We start from the raw sequence: 20,395 nt of genomic DNA on the forward strand, positions 1-20,395 counted from the left end.
TCCAAGCCACTCTATTAATCAGCTATTGCTGTATGATAAACCACTTCAAAACTCAGTGACTAAACCAACAACCGTTTATTATTTCTCATAATTCTGGGGGTTGGTTGAGCTACTTCTCTGTAGATTTTGCCTGGGATCACTCGTGAGGCTGCCTTCAGCTGGAAGGTCCAAGATGGCCTCACTCCCATGTCTGGGAGTCGGTGCTGGCCATTCGTGAGAGCCTCCATTCTCTTCCAAAGGTCTCTCATTCACCAGTAGACTTGCCTGAGCTTCTTTACAGCATGGCCATCTCAGGGTTCCAGGAGGGCAAGAGTGGAAGCTGTAAAGTCCCTCAATGCCTAGGCTCTGAAACTCCCACGGCATGCCAAGGCCAGTGCAGGCAGAATCACAGGGGTGGAGAAATGGTCCCTAATTCTTATTGGGAGAAGCATATCATATGGCAAAGGGGTTGGACACAGCATCAGTTAACTAATTCTGCATTAACAAACCATCCCAAAAGTTATGGCCTAAAACTAATCTCCCACAGCCTATTCGCCTTCCTTTAACATGTGTCATTTTCTCTTTAGTGACTTGTCATCATCCCTCCTGTTTCTGCGGTTAATCAGTTTGAAATGGCATGACAAAGCTAGGGTCAGTGACTTGAGGAAAAAAGAAAACTACATTTCTTTCTCACTCTCAGAGTTCAAAAGCAGATGAATGAATTGAGGAATAGCTCCAAAAGTCAACTTGGGATAAGATGAAGAGAGGACATGTTTCATTAAGAAGAGGAGCCAGATTCTGAGGGGGGGCCACACCCCTTGGGTCCTCCCTGCATCTGGAGCTTCCTTTGAAGTGAAGGAAATTGCTCCACCACAAGGAGGCGGAGGGAAGCAGGTGGATGTGAGCACGGACTGTGAAACTAGTAAACATTCTGTAAACACCGAGGGGGTGGTCAGCAGCGTGGGCTGACCAATGGTATCTCGAGTTCGTTTTCTTGTCTTCTTATATTTTACCTCATATTTGATCCTGAAGAAGTTCACAACTTAGACAACTTTAAAGTTCTTGGACTTATGACCTAAAGAGCAACAGGTCATTATCCAGGTACCTTCACATTCTGGCTTCTCTGTTGCGGGGAGAGAAGAATCATGACCCGACCCCCCTAGAGAAGCTGCTCCAAATGGTGTGATTTGCTTTACTTACAAAGGTTAACCTGGGAGTCATTTCACAGAAGGAAGTATGGACAAGAAGGGACAGAGGTAGAAAGGCCAAAAGATATTCATTTCTAGAAGGAAGTTGGAGCCTTTCTGAGCGCTGTTTCTGAGATGAAACACTATGCCATGGGAAAGTAGGTCTTAGAATTAAGAATGGGAATCCCAGAATGAGAAATTCTTACCTGGGGAATGTTTTGGTACAGGGGTACAAATGGAATCGCAAATGTTCCTAGAAAGGAAGAAGTTATCTGGGAGGCAGAGCCCTTTGAACTGGCCGGGTGAGCTCTTTATGTCTGAACAATACACATTCATACATTTTCACAAATGCATGTATGTGATGGATTTAAACATAGGTACATGTGTGTGGTCATGTGTGGGTGGTCTTTTTGTTTGTTTTCCTTTGTTTTAGGCTTGGTGCCTACTCTTCTCTTACAAGCATATCAATTCCCAACCCACCACCTACCCCAATAACCCTTATTAATAATCTAATAAGTATCTTTCCTATTTTTACTGATGGCTATATAATCATATAAAGATGCACACATACACACACAGGTGCTTTCTGATCATTGTTTGTTTTACAAAATAGAAAAATATTACCCTTTTTTTTCTGCACTGTGCTTTACTCAGTCAACAATACCTTCTGAAATTCCTCCTGTCAATTAGCAGAACTCTATGTCATTCTTCTTGGTGGCTGTGTTGTTCTATCATAGGCTATGCCATAGTTTATTCAGCCATTCCCTATTGCTTGAAACATTGTAGCTTTCACAGACAATTTGAAAAAAATAAAATAAAACAACTCCCTCCTTCCAAAAAAACACTTTATATGAACCCTTATGTTCTAGTGACTTTATTTCTATTGGAGAGTTTCCCAGGAAAAAGATTTCTGGCCTAAAAAGTATATGTATTTTAAATTTGAAGTAGATATGGCTGTACTGCTTCCCCAAGAGGCTGTAGCATTTTTCATTCTGACCATGAAAGTGATCCCTTTCCTACAACCCAGCCAGCAAGAGGTGTTTCAGATCTTTTAAATTTTAGACAATTTGGTAGGTATAAAATGATATCTCATTGGTAATTTGCATTCCCCTCACTTTGGGTAAATTTGAGGATCTTTCCTTGTTTCTCAGACATTTGGATTTGCTTTTCTGTGAATTGCCCATTCACAGACTTTGTCCATTTTCCTACTGGTTTGTTCTTTTTTTTTTTTTTAATATTTATTTATTTATTTGGCTGCACCGAGTCTTAATTGCTGCATGAGGGATCTTCGGGATGTTCGTTGCGGCATTCAGGATCTTTTAGTTGCGGCATGCAGGATCTAGTTCCCTGACCAGGGATCCAACCTGGGCCCCCTGCATTGGGAGCATGGAGTCTTAACCACTGGACCACCAGGGAAGTCCCCTGGTTTGTTCTTGTTTCTCTTGTCAAATTATAATAAATATTTGTATATTATAAAAATTAAATATACTATCTGCACGATATGTATTTCTGCAAACCTACTATGGTCAATGATATTTTTATGATATCTTTGCTTTAAAAGTTATAATTTTAGAGTCAAATATGCCTATCTTTTCTCTCGTAGCTTTTGACTTCTCAGTTTTGATCAGGAAAGTTTTCCTGCACAATATAGTACATATAATCTACTAGATTTTCTCGCAAGAGCTTTGCTTTATCTTTATATTTTTACTCATATATTTGTACTATATCCTTGGATGTGCAATCAAACTGGGATCAAATAAGGTACTTATTTGAATACAGTGGCTTTCTACAGAGTTCTAATAACTGGTGAGGAAGTCTCTGCCCCATTTTTACTTTTCTAAAATTACTTAGCTTTTCTTTAGTATTTAATTTTTTTCTAGAAACTTTAAGATCACTTTATGCAACTGCCAAAAACAAACAACCAAAATACCCACCTTATTGTGAGTTTTCATGAAATCCATACACAATTTGAGGGAACATTTTTATGGCATTGAGTTTTCTCATCCAAGAATATGGCATGTCTTTCCATTTCTCCGTTTACATATTTTAGTATGATTTTGTTATTTCCTTTTTTTGTTATATCCAAATATTCCATAGGGGTTGATTTTAAATGATTTTTTTTCCATTCCTATTTTATTGCTAGAGTAGAGAAAAGCTAATGATTTTTTTTTTTTTTTTTTGGCATATTTTTGGATCCATCTACTTTACAAAATTCTCTGCTTAATTCTAGGGGATTTTTACTAGATGCCTTCGGGTTTTCTAGGTTTACAATCATATCATCTGCAAAAATAGATCATTTTTCCTCTTCCTTTCCAATGTTTTTTCCAGTTTTCAAATTTGTTGCCATAAAGTTTCAAATTATATTTTCTTTTAATATGTTTAGTCATTTTAATATCTGTTCTTTCTACTTCCTGATCTTTTATAGTTTTGCTTTTTCTCCTTTTAAAAAATTAGGTTGTTTATCAAATGTATAGATTTTTAATACAACAAGATTTTAAATTTATTTATGTATTCAGCTACTTTTTTCCTTTCTATTATATTAATTTAAGATTTTACCTTTATAATCACTCTTTATTGTTCTTTTTCTCATTTCTTAGAATGTGGATTTAGTTTCTTTACTTCTCATATTTATTCTTTCACAAGGAAGGGCTTTTGGCTGTAAAATTTTTCTAGTATAATTTCATAGAGTCTTAGAGTATTTTACAAAGGTTGCCTTTTCATAGCTTTCAAGATGGTTGGTAATTTCCCTCTTGATTCTTCTTTAAGCCAAATATTTTCTAAGTATTTCTTAATTTTCAAGTAGACAGTTTTTGGTCATCTTTTCATAATTTTTTTTCTTATTCATTGAATTAGGATCAGATAATATAACCTATAAAATCTTTATTTCTTGAATTTCAGAAGTTTTCTTTGTAGTCAGCTACATGATCAGTCTTTATAAATGTTCTGCAGGCATATAAAAAGTAATGAAAATTATCTTTATTTGAAATGTAGGGTTTTGTTCAATTATTGTATTGGGAAGCAGTATGGCACAGAGATTAAAAGCAAAGACTTTAGGGAAAATATGTTTATTTTCAATCTTGAACTTACCATGTGACCTTGACCACATTTGTAAGATGTAAATAATAGTATCTGCCTCATAGGGTCTTTGTGAGGATTAAATTATTTAATATTCATAAAGTACTTAGAATAGAAATTAGCACATACCAAATGCTATATAATTAATTGTTTGTAAACAAAAAGAATTAGTCAGTTCATCTATGTCCTTATTTCCTTCTTTCTCCAGAATTGTCCAATACAGCCAAAGAGATATATTGGGTTAGTATAAGTTTTTTGGTGTTTTTGAGGATGGCTCGTGTGTCAGAACATTATTCTGGTACTATTTTCTTTTAATTTAAGTTTTAAATTATTAAAGTGATAGATTTTTAAATGTAATCCTTTTTTTCTTTAGATTTTCAATGCTCATTTTACTTCCTTGAATTTTTCTTATCTCCATTACTTTTTTTTTTTAACATTTGACCACACAAATTAAAATTTCTTTGCCCTTTAATAAACTTAGTCCCAATCTCATTCTTCCTTAACTAAGTTGCCTTTTCCCCCAAATAGTACATAAATAACCATTCTCATTATACTTCAGAATGCTGAATTTCCTTCAGAGCAGTTCAGGCAAATTAAGTAGCCTGTATAATCACAATGGATTACAGATGTGCTCCCAAAATGATGTTAAATGTACTGAGTTCCACAGTCCATTCATTCTTACAATTTCCAGTGCCATTCATTTTTTGTGTTAATCCAAGTTTCTGTCTCAAATCATGTTCCTTCTCCCTAAAGAAATCCCTTTAAGATTTCTTGTAGTTCATGTCTATTAGTAATAAATGATCTAGGTCTTTGTTTATCTGAAAAAGTCTGAATTTCACTTCATATTTGCAAGGCTCTTTCACTGGGTGTAGAATTTGAGGTTGACAGTTTTTCCCTTCCAGCATTTGAAAGATGTTCCCCCATTGCCTTAGGCTTTATTCCTTTCTGACCAGAAGTCTGATCTTTCTTATCTTCCTTCCACAGGCCTGATCCATGAGGAAGCGTTTCTCCCACCTTCTACCCTGCACCAGTCTTTCTCAGGAGGTCTGTGGAGAAGAGCCTCTGATTAGGTATGACTCCTCTTTTTACCTGCGACTCCCAGGGTGTCTATACTCTCATGATAGCCCAAACTTGACTTTAGAAATTTACTACAGATTTTAGCTGAATTTTTCTTACTTGCTTTCACGGCAGATCTGCCTTCTTCCCATGCTCTGCTTCAGATTAGCTAGTACTCATATTTTTTCCTTGGAAGTGCCTATCTTCTCTTAGATTTCAGGCTAGCTGGTTGCCCTACAACTTCAGATCACTAATGAACCCCAGAAGAGTTATGATTTTGTAGATTATTCTACTTTTTCTTAGGGTGTGAGTGATGTTCTTTCTAGTTTTTTACATTCTAAGAAGAATCCACCTACTCAGATTTTAAGTGTAATTTAAAAACATTATTATTTAATTTATAAATCTAGCAAAAAATATATATATATATACACACACACATATATATAATCCCTTCTTAGGGTACTTTTATAACTTATTAAATTTTTTAACATGTTCAACTGCATGGTAAATTGTAAAGATAATATATTAAAATTTCTTTTTAAGTATTCCAATTATCTGTTGTAGTAGATTGTATTTTCCAAAATGGCTACCACACCACAATTCCCATCCCATATGCTCTTCAATGTGACCTTGACACTTCCCATCATGATATAGAAAGTATTTTTTCATCCCTTTGAATCTGGGTGGCCTTGTGACTCTTTCTACCATTAGAATATGGGAGAAGTTATGCTATACAAGTTCTGGTCATAGACCATAACTGACCTGGCCGCTTCCACTTCACTAGGCTAATGGAAACTCCAAGTCTTGCAGTGATCTTGTGATCCAGGTTCCTTGGATTCTCCCTTAATTCTCTGATGAGTATGTGAGGAGAGAGAAGTTGTTTTAGCACTTGTTTACAGCCTGTTCATCTTTTTGTTACTTGATTCTATTCTCAAGTATTTTTAGATCCTTTCAACAACTCTTATAGATCATTACATTACCTCACGTTATTTTTGCGCATCTCTTCTGTCTTGTCTGATTTTGTGTTCACAATTCCAAGGTCATTCTAATGGCATCCTAAAGTTATCCACCGGAACTGTGTTTCTTAAAAATCAAGTTGTTGTTATATTTCTAAAAGTGTTTGGTTTATAGTTAGATGTTTAACGTTTGATGCATACTTTGGTGTTTGATGCAAATGGGATTATGACTGTTATACCTTCTTTATAAAAAGTATCTTTTATCATAATGGAATATCTTTTTTTTTGTCCTGTTTAGTGATTTTAAACTTAAATTTTACTTTTGCTGATGTTAATACGCTACTTCAGGTCTTTTTATCTTTTCATTTGCCTCTTTTCCTGCCCTCGTTTCATCATGTTAACAGCATTTAGTTAAACTTTGTGTTTGAAAGCCTCTGAAATTTACTTATTCCACAAATATTTATTGAGCGCCTACTATGTCTTAGACTATATCTGGGCATTGGTGTAAAAAACAAAGACCCCTGATCTCAAGAAATTTTATGGGAGGAGACAGACAATAAACAATACACATAATAAGTAAGCAATTAACATAACGTGTTAGAAGTGATAATGATGTGGAAAAAAGTAAAAGTAGAGCAGGGTATGTAAGATTGGGAGTACAAGGGGGAGGAGTTTGTAATTATAAATAGAGTGGTCATGATAGACCCCACTGAGATGGTGACATTTGAGTCCGAATTAAAGGAGGGAGGAAGCAGTCCATGTGGACACCTGGAACCTGGAAGTGTTCCAAGCAGGAAGAACAGCCAATACCAAGTTGTAAGGAGGAGGTATGCTTGCTGTGTACGAGGAAAAGCCAGGAAGCCAGTGTGGCTGGAGTAGAGTGAAAGGGAAAAGTCGTAGATGAGGACTGAGAATCGGCATGGACATCCTTGGTACCTTGGCTGAGGGTGTGCGGTTTTGATGGAGTGATGAGGAAATGCCATGTTCTTCATGATGGTGGATATGCTTAATTCTACTTCTTCTCTCCAATTCATTTATGATTGGTTTGATTTTATTTTATAAGCTTTTTCTTTTTCCTAATTTTCAAAAGTTTGATCAATATCTGAGGTGGGATATCTCCAGTCTAAATTCCTTGAGTTTTCCGCTGCCCAGCCCTAAACTCATTTCTGTCTTCACCTGCCACAAGAAGAGGCAGGGATTTTTAGCTATTCTTTCCTGCAGACCTTTGGTACAGAGGAAAGAAGAGGGCTGTGTGTGACTTTGGGCCACTGTATCAATCTGGGTGGCAAACAGGTGCTGTAGTCAAATCCAGTCATTGAAAACAGCTTATGAAAAGGGGCCATTTCCAAAGGTGAGGAGAGGGACAGTGCAGACTCAGGGCTACTGACAGTGTGTGTTTCGGTGGGTGGGTGAAGGCATTACCACGCAGGAGAGAAGCAGTGGCTAGAACTCTGAGAGGAAGAGAGCTTGTGCCCTGTGTCAGAAAATGAAACCACTCTATTACTCTGGAAGGGGAGTTTAAATGCACATAAGAAAGCACGTCACTTCCCTCAGAATTCTATACCTCCAAAGCGTCATCTTTTCCAGTTTCCTGCTCCTGCATTGCTCTTTTCTTGGTGACCTGTGACCTGCTATTCCCACCCAAGCAGTTCAGCCCCATCCCAGACATGGGCACAGATTTTCAGTCTTGGAGAATTATATGAAAGCCAAATTAGTCTGTCTCTGACTTTGGACTGATACTCATAATTCATTTCTGGTTACAAGAAACAACAAATCCAGCTAGCCTAAGTACACCCCAGATACCAGGTGTACCCCCTTATCTACTCTTTGGAGCTCTAGTTCAACTTGGCCTTAACCCGAATACCACCGCCCATGAGAGTTCAGAGTCCTTGGTACACTCTCCGGGGCTCCTGGGTTCTCTTCTCTTGCTCCTCCCTGTCTCCAACTCCCACATCCTCATGGGATCTGTCACTTCTGCTTCTTGTCAACCTGGCTTTTAAGTCTAGACATTTCATCAGTTTGCCCCCCAGGTATTCCCATTACTTCAGCATGTTGTGAGTATAAAAACTTTAATAACAGGTCACATTTCATTTGGTCCCAGTTTATTTTTTCTTCAAATATTCTCCAGTTTAAGGAGGCCGTCCTGTGCTTATGATAAGAGAACAAAGAAGTCCACAGCATTGGTTGCTGGTATATTTTTACTGGGGCGGGGTAGGGGGGGAAGTAATATAAATTCTTTCCTAGGGAGAGTAGAGCAAAAATCAGCAGCTCCTCAGAAACTTGGAATGGACATAGCCTCAATTTGATAAATTGCCCTCCATCAGATTCACAGAACAACAAATGGATTTGGGTGGCTCCCCTGATTATGGCACCACCACCATCTGCGAGAATTGTTAGTATGTGTGGTGGCCCCATGTTGCAGTGGAATGGCCATCAGAAATAAGTAACTTTCCGTTTGTGAAAACATCGCCAAATATTCTAGGCGATATGACAGTCCATGTAACTAGGGATGATTTTCAAAATATTTAACAATCAGTACAGCACGGGCATCAACCAGTCTGAATAGACCTGAACAATCAGAAGAGATGTCAGGAGTAAACACCCAGTACAGCCCCAGCTGAATATCTACCCTGCCTATGACTTAATAGCAACTCTGCTAATTCACATCATTTTGTACCCAGATGCTTCCTTTCTCCTTCCCTTTCCAAACTATACTTTGCCCATTCATTCATACATTCATCCATCCAACCATCCATCCACCCATTCATTCAACAAACACATGATTAAGCTTTTCCACGTGCTTTCCCAACCTTTCTCAGCTCCTGTCCTGTTGTCGCTCACACAGGTATCTTCCCTAATTAAGTCCTTGCGTGCTTAACCTCATCCTGGCATCTGTTTCTCACAGGACCCAGACTAACTCCTAATGGTGGTGTCAAGATCATAGACAGCAGAGCTCGCTTGTTACATTTGGGTCAATCCATCCTTGGATCATTACAGAGGGTAACTTCACTTCCATTACTTTGGGCAGGCGCATTGACAGACCCTGATTACTCTTTCTCACTATGTTCCTCTTTCCATTTAAGCAGGGATGAAGAGGGTAGGTAGTATACCGTTTCTATAGAACAAGGAGATTTGTAGGAGAGGGGATGGGGGCAGGGAGAAATAATGGCAATCAGTTTAGAACGTTTGGCTTTGAGATGACTAGCACTTGGGACTGACCTGCTGGTGACCTCTGGCATGTGGTTCCTGGTTCCTTTATTCTGGAGACGATGCTACCTTCAGATGGGTAGAGGGTAGATCAGAAGACTCACAGGTCTTCTTCCACCTTCACGTTCAAAGGAGTGGGTGTGTGCAGCGTCCCCTTGGGGCAGAGATGAGGAGGGGACATGCCCAGCATGACTGCTGTCCCCTCTGCCAAAACTGCACAGCTATATGACATTGAAGAACAAGCATCCAAAGTGGGAGAAAGGACTGAAGGCCAGCCTCTCCCTTGCCACGTGGATCATGCCACTTCAGGGGGACAGGCTGAGCTGAAAAGACCAGCCTCGCCGCCCTAGGCTGATGGCCGGTACTGACATTGACAAAGCCTCAATTAAGGCAGTACAAACAGAGAACCTGGAGATCTGGGACCTCTATTACCCAGGCCGGTTTATAACACTGCTCCTAGCTCTTAACTCTCTGCAAATGTTCATCGAACTGAGCTGAATGGATTTGAAAATAAAATGCAGGCATCTTTCAGACAGTCTCATACCCCAGGGAGAATGAGCTTCTGCTGTCTGCGCTTTGGCGCCTTGGTTGCAGTTGAGGTCAACATTTCCAATGCAGGATTAGCTGAGCCACCCAGTAATGGGGGACTCCAGGAAAGGTTCATGATGGCAACAACCCCACATTCTCATAATTGGCGAGGGAGAGTAGGAGGGGAAAGTATTCATTACTCTGGGATAATCTAAACTTCGACTGGAAGTGCAGCTTCCACGCTGAACTTGGGAGGAGCTGGCAGCTCCTGGAGCCACAGTGACCAGAACTGGCCATGGAGATGCCTTCGTCCACATCACCGGAATCCATGTTCACTGCTCCACCTTGCTGTGGCTTCACGACCACCGGGAAGCACCCTTGTTTACTCCAGGCACCTCATCATGGAGTAGTGGCAGGTGCCCAGGGAAATTCAGCTCTAAGAAGGGCGGAAAAGAGAGGCAACCATCCAGGTTCATTGTCCGAGCTGAGAGGAGCATCTTCACCTGCTCATGACCTGAGAACAGACAAACGAACTTCCCTTTGCTGAGACTCTGTTAGTCAGAGTCAGACCAAGAGCTGTCTCCACATTAATGGTGAGTGGTTTTCCTGATAGCCTTTCTTATACTCTTTGACTTAGGAGAACTGAAGGAGAGGATTCTTGGCAATGATCCCCGTTTTTGAGAACCTCCCCTCTCTTGGATGGAAGCAGAAGTTCAGTGGGAAGGAAAACACTTCCCTATCTAGGAAGTTAGCTTCTTCTGTGCTTATCACACCCAAAGGAACCAGCAACGTTGATTCCCCTCTTGCTTTTGCCTTTTCCACTCCATCCCTTATTGGGCCGTTTTGTGTGTGTATCTGTGAGTCACTGTACGTTACTAGTTATTATGAACTTTCAACTTTCTCAGGAAAAAGTTTGAAGAAGTTGGGCTCTTAAGCCTAGACAGAACACTCCATTAGACAACATAAAAGACAGGAAGTATATGGAGGGTTTGTGAAGAGAATGGTCATATGGTCTTCTTCACTGAGGACTGAGTATACAAAAAATAGAATTAAGTGGGATTTAAATTATACAACACTGAAAAAGCTTATGAAGTTTGAGGTGAGGATTTTAACTAAGGTTTACCGAAGTCGTCAACTCCTCTTTAAAGGAATTTCAATTCGCCTAAATATCTACAGATGTTACTGTCATCTGAGAGCACAGGTCTTTTTCAAGTTCTTCTCAAGGTGCCAGCCAATGCTGACTGTGGGCATGAAACTCTGAGACCACATTTGAGAAGTTGCTAGTTTTTCTACCCACTCAGAGAACCCTCCTCTACAATCGTGAAAATTGTTAAAGGCGTAAGAAGCCTCAGGTTCTCTGGAGTGACACACACAGAATCTAGAAGCAGGACAAGACCCTGTTCCCATGAGCCCCCTTCTTGGCTAAGAGCCAAGGCAAGGCTATGTGGAGCCTGGGAAAGCTACAGGCTCTAAAGTAAGCAGATCTGCACCCCAGTGTCAGCGCCGTCATTTACTAGCTGGGTGAACTTGGGCAGAACTCTTTAACAACTTAAAGCCTTTGCATGAGAAGAAACAAGCTGACCTTCCTCTTTCCTGCAACTGCACAAGCACCCGGTAATTTCCACTTGTGCTTTAATCCTTTGTCTTTAACTCTGCTTCTCCATTGATTATGAGTTCCTGAAAACAGAGATTCTTCTCATCCTTAACAGTGTTTAACAATTTTTTTTGAAAAAGTGAATGAATGAAGAATGAATGTCTAGAATGTAGTATTACTGTGAAAATTAAATGTAATAAAGTTAGTTCCCTTCCCAAAGTCTACAAGCCCAGACTCCTGGGAAAAGGAAGGAGGGATAGTTCCAAATTTAACCTAACAATGGGCATTCCCTCCCTTCCCTCATTCCTTCCCTTGTTTTATAGTCATCTTTAGATCTTTTAACTAATATTTATTGAAGGCACTGGGCTGTGTTCCTTCCAGGCACTGGGCTACGTCCTGAAGGTCTAGGAAAAGTCGTGTTCACTAGCTGACTGTCTAGAGAGCAGATTGTCTGTAAAAAATTACAATCAGAACAATAACTGCTGGACTAGGGCGTGAGGAGAGCACAGCGCAGGCGCGGATGTCGGCTTGGGCAAGCCAGGGGAGATTCTATACAGGAGGTGGCATCTGTGCTGAGACATGAAGAGGGAGAAGGAGTTACCCAAGCTGAAGGAGGAGAAATACCTGAGTGTCAGGTTTGCCTGTAACCTGCTGGGCATGTTGGACAAGTTACTTTACCACTCAGAGACTCAGCTTCTTCATCTGCTAAGTAGAGCTAGCTCATGGGGTTTCTGCCAGGATTCTGTAAGAGAACATATACAAGTGCATAACATCAATCCAGGCGATGGTAAATGAGCAAGAACTGTCAGGATGGTGCTGCATGGGTAAGAGCCTAGCGGTGAGAGACACTGTGCTGTTATGGGAACCACACTCAGGTTTGTTGGGATATCCAAGGGGACCCCAACAAACAGTGACTCTCCTAAGTTTGGAATAATTGGAGAAAAATTCAAAAGAGTAATCATGGAGGCCAAAATACTGCCTTTCAAATGGTAATAGCTAAATTGGAGAATGAGGCCTAGAACAAGGAAAAACAGAGCTTGAAGGCACCCGGCCTGAGCAGATCTGGGCACGGCAGCTTCTCAAACAGAAGCCTGCCTGGGGAAGCCTCAGCACGTGCAGCAGCAGAGGAAAGCTCGGGCTCACTCCCAAGACAGAAAGGGGAGGAGAGAAGCCAAGCTCGCCTGTGGTTTTTTTCCATTTTTCCAGTGATGGACTTGCAGGGGCAGAATGAGTGAAGGGCGAAGCATGGTCGGAGTTTGCTTTGGAAACCACTCTCCTGTGGAAATGGGGGTGTGGGGGGGGCAGTCCCTCTAACACAGTGTTACCAGGGCATGGGGGCTGGGGCGTGGGTGGTATTCTGTGGATGGAAGGGATGTGGAGGTGTTGATGAGGTAGGGGCCAGGTCATGAAAAGCCTAGTGTGCCAGGCAAGGCAAATGAACTGAAGGTGGGATGGCTGCAGAGAAGAGTCTCAGACCAGGACTGCTGAGGAGACTTGACTAGCGCGGCTGGCATTGCAGAGCGTACAGATATGGTGGCACCAACCATCGTGCTTATAGGAAGAAAGAAGGCTGGCACCCTGGTTCTGCCAGGCCATTAGGAAGTTGAGGATGCAGGCGAGGAAGTGGGATCTGGCCCAGACAGGCTTGAAGTGAAAACAGTAGGGAACAGTATTCTTGGGCAGCCTCTAGGAGTCAAGAACCAGGGATCACAATCAATTCAAAGAGGAAGGTAAAATTTGGGTAGGGGAGTGGAAAATCTGAATGGCTAAAAGAATATAGGAGAGAGCAGCATTCTCAGATTTTTTTCTTGAAATTGAAGATTTTGGCATGATAAGAAGATCCAAGGGGTGGCCCCGAAAATGGGCAGCTTAAGAGGAGTAGTGATAAATGTCCTTAGAGTTGACAAGGTCAAGGATGTAGAGGGGTTGTCTACAAAGACATGGAAGCCCCCAGGATGAGGCCAAAGTTCAAAAGGAGAGGAGACATTTTACACCTTTGGCACATGGTATTGGGTCAGTTATAGTAGCTATATATGATGGAACCAAGAAAGAAAGATACGAAAACCTTTAAAATAGCAACAACCGTAAGCAAAAAAATTGAATAACCCACCTGGTTTATGCAAGGATGGAGTCATAAAAACATAGATATTCACATTTGTGGAATATAGGCCTTGTGACATTTACAGAGAGAGCAATAATGATGTCTTTTTTTTTTTCTACTAAAGAAGAGTGTGCTGTGCTGGCCGCAGGTCTGTGTAGGAAACGGTCACAAAATGTGTGCCACCTCCAGTGACCAATGTACTCCCTCTCCCGCCAAAAGCACACAACCCAGAGAGTGCTCCCAAACTGTACATCCATCAAGTACCCTAGAAGCTCATCTGCAAGCCAGATAACACATGGGCTGTGAGTTTATGAGAGAAATGCAATCTCTTCTACATACACAGAACCAGACGGCATCTATCCCATCAGCTGATATCTGTGATTATCACTATTATTTTCCATAATTGGCCTTCTGGGTTCTGCTTACCTGTAACTTGCTAAGTACTTGTAATTATCCAATAAAAGATTTGGAGCTAAGCTAGTTCAAAAAAGAAACTGAGGCCAACATGATGCAATATGTACAGCAATTCCATCTCATAATGCTAAATACTTTCAGCTAAAGAGATGCCTTTTATTACAATCAGATGGAATATGTTCACTTTTGCTGTGGCATTCAGTCATCTTAGACAACTCTACAAATATGCTGTGGGGGAAGAAAAAGGAAGCAAAGAGGGGCTAAAGTAGTTCTGACGAATCTTGAGGTACGGTCTTAGCAATAGTTCATTGCCGGGAAGAATCCTTGAGAATGCCAACCTTCATTGTAGTGATCTAGAAGGAAAGAGCTTTGAAAACAGACCTCCTTTCCCCCATAGATTTCCCTGTCAAGATACATAAAAGAATTCAGACTAATCAAAAAGCCCAAGTGAGCTGGCTGGCTAACTAGGACAGGCCCAACCTTGAGTTCAGAGAGCTTTCTAATGTATTCCACCTGTCTCTCCAAAGAACAAAGTTTACAGGATATGTTGATGGCAAAGGAGGCTTGCTTCTAAAGAGTGAGATGATCATATGGTAGCCGAAATGGCATATCGTAGAAGTTTAGCTCAGCACCAAAAATACTGTCGCTCTTAATAAATGACCCATGCCCTAGATGCTGAATTTCTTTCTCTTTCTTCTTCCCTTCCTTCCTTCCCTCCCTTCCCTCCCTCTTTTCTTTTCCTTTCTTCCTTCCTGTCTTTCTTTCTCCCTCTTTCTGTCTTTCTTTCTTCCTTTCGCTGTTTAATCGTCATGAGAGAAGTAGCCAGCAGTAATGCGAAGACGTGAAGGGTCAGCTCTTGAGGCTGTTTATCATCTGGCCCACCTTACCCATCCAAACCAAGCATAGGATGGCTCCTCTTTACCCCAGCAAGGTGCACTTTTCATTTTCTTGTCCTTTCCCTCATCCCCCTCTCATACCTTCCTCCCCAACACACACAAGTTGGGATCATCCCTGCCTCCACCTGCTGTCCTGCCTGGATTTGTGTGCCCTTCTCAGCTATCTCTCCAAATCCTAAAAGGTTTGATCCATGTTCCATTCTCCATGAAATCTTGCCTAATGACACCAGCCAACACCAATCTTTTCCTTTCCTGATTATCCCTCCCATTTACTCTCAAACCAAGGATAGAAATGGCTGCTGTGCTTGGACTTGGGTCTTGAAGATTCCAAGGTTACCTCTGAGCTCAAGGGCACCACGGCCTTCTAGCAATGACAGTGAGAATGATATGGGAGGAGGGAACGGAGCAGTGTGTGTCTAGTATTTGCCAAGCTTGGTCTAAACCATCTAACTTGGTAGTGGTTGTATTGGAACTTAATATTATGTTGTCCATATAATCCAGTTGTATGCAGTCCTATGCTCTTATGACCCTTCTGATAACATTTGCAGATTTTAAAGGGATAGACTGTTGAAGTTTTAGAGAGAAATAACCATAAATGATGTCATAGAGAGTAACAACTGATCATTCTTGAGGGGCCCCTCAAGTTGGCCTTCCCTTCTTGGGGTTGGTTTGACAGACCCCAAAAAGATGATTTTGAGGATGCACCCAGGGATGATGGATTTCCTGGCGTGTTTTCTCATAAATATATGTATAAATGTATCCATATGTATATATGTTCTATATTTACATACTCAGTGTATAAACCAGATTAGTAATTCATTTGCAATTGGAGACAGTCCTTCCCAGAAACTACGCTTCCCAGGGCTACTTCTACAAGACACTTCCTTCTGAATAGAGGTTGGGTAAGAACTTTGATTAGTGTCCAGGAAGTTGTCCAGGGAGCATGAAATCAGAACCTTTCCCCATTTTTTTCCCAGTGGGTTAAACTGCTCTGGCCCTGCCATTTGCTGGCTGTGCTGGCTTTCAGCGAGTGTTCAGCGTCTCTGTGCCTCGGTTTTCCAGCGTCTATGCGAATAGTAATAGTGCCTAACTTATAGGATTGTGGTACAAAGTGCTTACAACACTTAAGTAGCACCAGCTAAGCACTTATTCAGTGTTTGTTTCTTATGATTATTGCGTATATCTTTTCACCAGTACTTTAGAAATAGCATTTCCATAAATAATGCAACAGCCCTAATGGAATAATGAAGCCCATGTTGATTTTTTTAGTCTTTAAAGATTATTCTAAATCCAGGAGTACCAAGTCGAGGGCCTTACTGTGTGAGATACATCTACTTTTTCCTTTCCTTTTATACACCGTTTCTGGGAGTAAGCTCCACTCATGGTTCAACTTCTGTTCTCAATTTTTATTCATCAAACCCCAGAAGCAGAAGGCCGTGTATCTGAATACAGCAAGTGAAGCCCCATAGCCTCGACGGCTTTAGAAAACACTTTCTGCGCTGTCACTTCCTGCAAATTCTTTTACCCAGAAACCGTGTTCCCCGTCTACCCTCCCTAAGTCTGTGATTTTCTCCCCCTCCCCGGGGGGGCCTGGCGCCCTTCAAAGATGATTGACACACACGGAAGGCAACTGTAGGCAGGCCTTCTGGATGACTCACCAGGCTGGCGGCTGGGCTGGCGCTCCTGCTGGCGGGCCGGTACTTATTCCGGAAACACGGGCAAGTAGAAGGTTTTGCTGCCTTAGTCTTATTTTGTTGTCGTTGTTAATAATAAAGTAGTAGCCACACCTACCATAGTTTCTATTGGATAAAAACGTGAATGGGCTTTTGTTTGTTTGGTTTTTTTTTTTTAAGCTTCAGCTCTCTACTAAGTGCACCCTTTCCCAGGCGGGGCAGGTAGTCTAGAGCACTCTGGGACGGCTGGGGAGAGAAGCCAGCTCTTTTGCAAGTGAAGTATCCAGCGCCCGCCCTGCACCCGAGCCCTTGACTAGAATTTATCCTCCTTCCCTCCCTGGTTGTTTTACAAGGTATCAGATGACTGGCGGCACCCAGTCAATGTGGAGGCCAAGAGAATGGAATCAACACCATCCTCCCCTCCCCCTCTCCATCCCTCCCTCCCCCTCCCATCCCCTCCCAGCCCCCTCTCCTCCCCCTCCCATCCCCTCCCATCCCCCTCCCCTCCCCTCCCATCCCCCTCCCATCCCCACCCATCCCCCTCTCCTCCCCTCCCCCTCCCACTTATCCTTCTTCCTCCACCCCTCCCCCCAGCCAAAACACCAACCAACCAATCCAAAAACCTCTGAAGAAGGACAGTGTTAGAACTATGGAACCAAAGCATTTCCAGTATCAAGAGACAAGGGAGCTAGAGTAGAGGGGAAAAGCCGGAATTTCAACTTTTTTTTTTTTTTTTCTTCAAGGGAAAAAAATAGAATATATCTCTGGGCAAGCAGGCCAGCCTCCCGGGAGGGAGAACCCACGATTTCCCCAGGTAGTACATTCCAGAGAGTGAATAAATTGTCCAGAGATACTGGACGGGGGCGGGGGGGGGGCCACAGAAATACACGACATTTAAATACAATGATGGAAGCTGTTTACAGTCCTCTGAAAGATGCCAAAGGGTTTAACAGTCAGTCGCAATAGCTCACAGCAGCCGCTGTGACACCAGAAGAGTTGTAGCGTTCCAGTCTTTTCCTACTGGAAAAGCTGAAGCAACACAATGACTTGCCCAGGGTCACGCACCATGCTTGGGACAGAAATAATCCTGACTGCTCCTTCCGGGCTCTACCCAGCTGACAAAGCCACCTTATTACTGTACTATCGTTCGAATCGGAATCATTTAAATTGCTCCTAATTGCAGGCCAGCGGTGAACTTTAACCTCCGTGTGACTCTGCCAGGCCAGGGCGGTAGGAATGACGGAAGTTTCCCAAACTCCTGAATATGGGATGAAATGCTGGGGGGGGAAGGGGTGGGGAAAAAGTGTTTGAAAACTTGACTCTGAAACTACTAACAAGCATCATATTTAGATTTTTTTTTTTTTTTTTATGAATTTGAAATGTCACCTCTCGCACTTGGGATCCAAATGGATGCCATTAAGAAAGGCGATTTGGGGATGAATCTCAGATATATTCCAAGCAGTCAATCTTCACACACTTCCTTCTTATGCTCATTAAATGACTGTCTGTTTTGTGTTTAAAGATCCTATGTTATCACTTATATGTGGAATCTAAAAGATAAAACAGTCTGTTTCTGTATATATGTAACGAAACAGAAACAGACTCATAGAGAAGAAACTAGTGGCTACTGGTGGGGAGAGGGAAGTGGGGAGAGGCAAGATAGGGGTAGGGGATTAAGAGGTACAAACTAATACTATGTATAAAATAAATAAGCAAATAGGATATATTGTACAGCACAGGGAAGTATAGCCATTATTTTGTAATAACTTTAAATGGAATATAATCTATAAAAATATTGAATCACTACACCTGATTCAATATTCAGGTCGTACACCTGAAACTAATATAATATTGTAAATCAACTATACTTCAATTTTAAAAGATAAAGTTTTTAAAATGAAGAAAAGTAAATAAACTTTCTTTTTAACTCTTTTGTAGGCAACTATTAGGAGGGGGTGGGAGGAGGGGACTGAGGAAGCAACCAGGCGTATAAATTCAGATCTGCCCACGGGGCTGGGCACGCGCTGTGCTCAGGAAAGAAAGTAAATTCCATAGGGCTAATTGCTCTGATTCATTTGTCCACGCAGAGACACCACCTACCTGCTCCCAGGTATTCAGGTAAATGACAGGTGGGCGGGACCTACTGACTGTTTCAATAGCTAAGGTCCCAGCAATGTTTTATCTGTCGAGGCTCCCGTGATGTCACACATTTCCTGGTCTCCACCGACCAGTGCCCTCCTCCTTCCTCAAGGCACCTGTACGACCGGTGGAGGCCGGTCCTGCTCAGGTGGCCAGAGGAGCTGCTGGATTAACCCACAAGGCGAGAGAGCTGCAGAGTTGCTGCTGCTTTGAGAGCCCCAGGCAGCACTCGAAAAGGTGAGCTGAAACCCTCCATTTTTCTCTCCGGGCATTTAGACCACTGGCTCCCGACGGATCTGAAGGAAGAATTTGAATGAAAAACATAAGCTGAATGGTTTAGCCCTGGGTGTTTGACCCAGAGGGAGAAGCCCTTTTTGAAAGGAAAAGAGATGCCGTTGACATTCTGGTGGCACAGGAACTTTCTCCCAGTCCAGATATTTAATCCTTTTTGTTTCTCTTAATCATTAATCCTGCCTCTGCTTGTCTGGGAAGTTGAACTAATTTTTTTTTTTTTAAACTCTTTAGTGGAGTGGGGACTTTTTTTGAAACTTAACTCAAAGATGCAGACCTGTTCAGCCCGTGTTGGGAGGGGGCTGAATTCAGAGTTGCCTTTATTTGCCTTATTTTGTCTTACCTTCTGCGTTCACCAGAGGCAATTTCCATCTAAACCTGTGAGATGACCTCAATTTTTTTTTCTCCTGCAAGTCTGTTCCTCCAACAGGTAAGCTCTGTTGCCCTTACTCAGCAGCCCTGCGCTCCAGCGTTCCTCCCTCTTTCTACTCTAAAAAAGTCTACTATTTTCTTTGTTCTTTGTTCTTTTTAAAACCACTTTGCAGTCTGGATTAAAATTGTTTACATTCAGACCCTGAGTGCCTGCCTGCTGACCTTTGGTTAAAGTAAAGATTATTTCCTCAGTGTTTACAAGAATATAAATTCAGGTCTGATTTGTAATTTTTTGGAACTCTTCCATTTTTTTCCTCTCTTTCTTTTCTTAGCAAATATACCAAGGAGATTGTTCTGCCAGGACCTTTCTTTTTTAAGTAATTTTACCTCTAGGATCCATTTTTGCTTTCCTAATCCTGACCACACAGCCTGTTGCTACTTCTGTTCTTGACAGCCCAATAGCCACACTGCACTCAGTTCTGTTGTTAGGGGAAAAGAAGCCATCTCCAAACCCAGGTCCCTGCTGGGAAGAGCTGGAAAAATGGGGGAGAAAACTCAACCTGGGAGGGAGGCATTTCATTCCGGATTCCTTCATGGGCTATTTTTCTGAGATTTCAGTTAGCAAGGGAATAATATGTTAGGAATATTCATATTCCTATGAATACTCATATTCCTCCACCCAGAAATTGAAAGTTGCATGGCAGTTCTCCAAAAGTATAAATTGAAACAAGCTGAGAACACTTTGGTCTCAGACAGTTGCTTCTCCCCCGAGACTCTGCTCCGCACTTGTTGCCAGTTTCTCTTACTCCTCAGAGGCTTATATTGCTCTTCAAGGGACCTTCGAGTCTGTCCTTTTCCCCTGAGCCTTGTGCTTGGGTGGTGACGGCTGCTTGTCCCTCACCAGTCTGCTCACTTGATTCCGAGTTT

The 20,395-nt window shown here is 41.9% G+C and overlaps 2 protein-coding genes across 8 annotated transcripts in view; one reads left to right on the top strand and one right to left on the bottom strand.

The window, feature by feature from the left end:
- Positions 1-20,395, bottom strand: part of FIP1L1 (factor interacting with PAPOLA and CPSF1) — a 313,257-nt gene that overhangs the window by 68,678 nt on the left and 224,184 nt on the right. The window lies entirely within an intron of this gene.
- Positions 1-20,395, top strand: part of LNX1 (ligand of numb-protein X 1) — a 229,478-nt gene that overhangs the window by 52,825 nt on the left and 156,258 nt on the right. For 2 of the 6 annotated variants that reach the window (XM_082462246.1, XM_082462242.1), the window contains one exon: positions 5,226-5,311. In XM_082462246.1, coding sequence (XP_082318372.1) covers positions 5,235-5,311 — 77 coding nt within the window. In that variant the 5' untranslated portion in view covers positions 5,226-5,234. The other 4 variants (XM_082462241.1, XM_082462244.1, XM_082462240.1 and 1 more) reach the window with 4 other exon arrangements.

The sequence above is a fragment of the Balaenoptera physalus genome (assembly GCF_965194825.1).
Source record: "Balaenoptera physalus genome assembly, chromosome: 5".
Classification (NCBI taxonomy): Eukaryota; Metazoa; Chordata; class Mammalia; order Artiodactyla; family Balaenopteridae; genus Balaenoptera; species Balaenoptera physalus.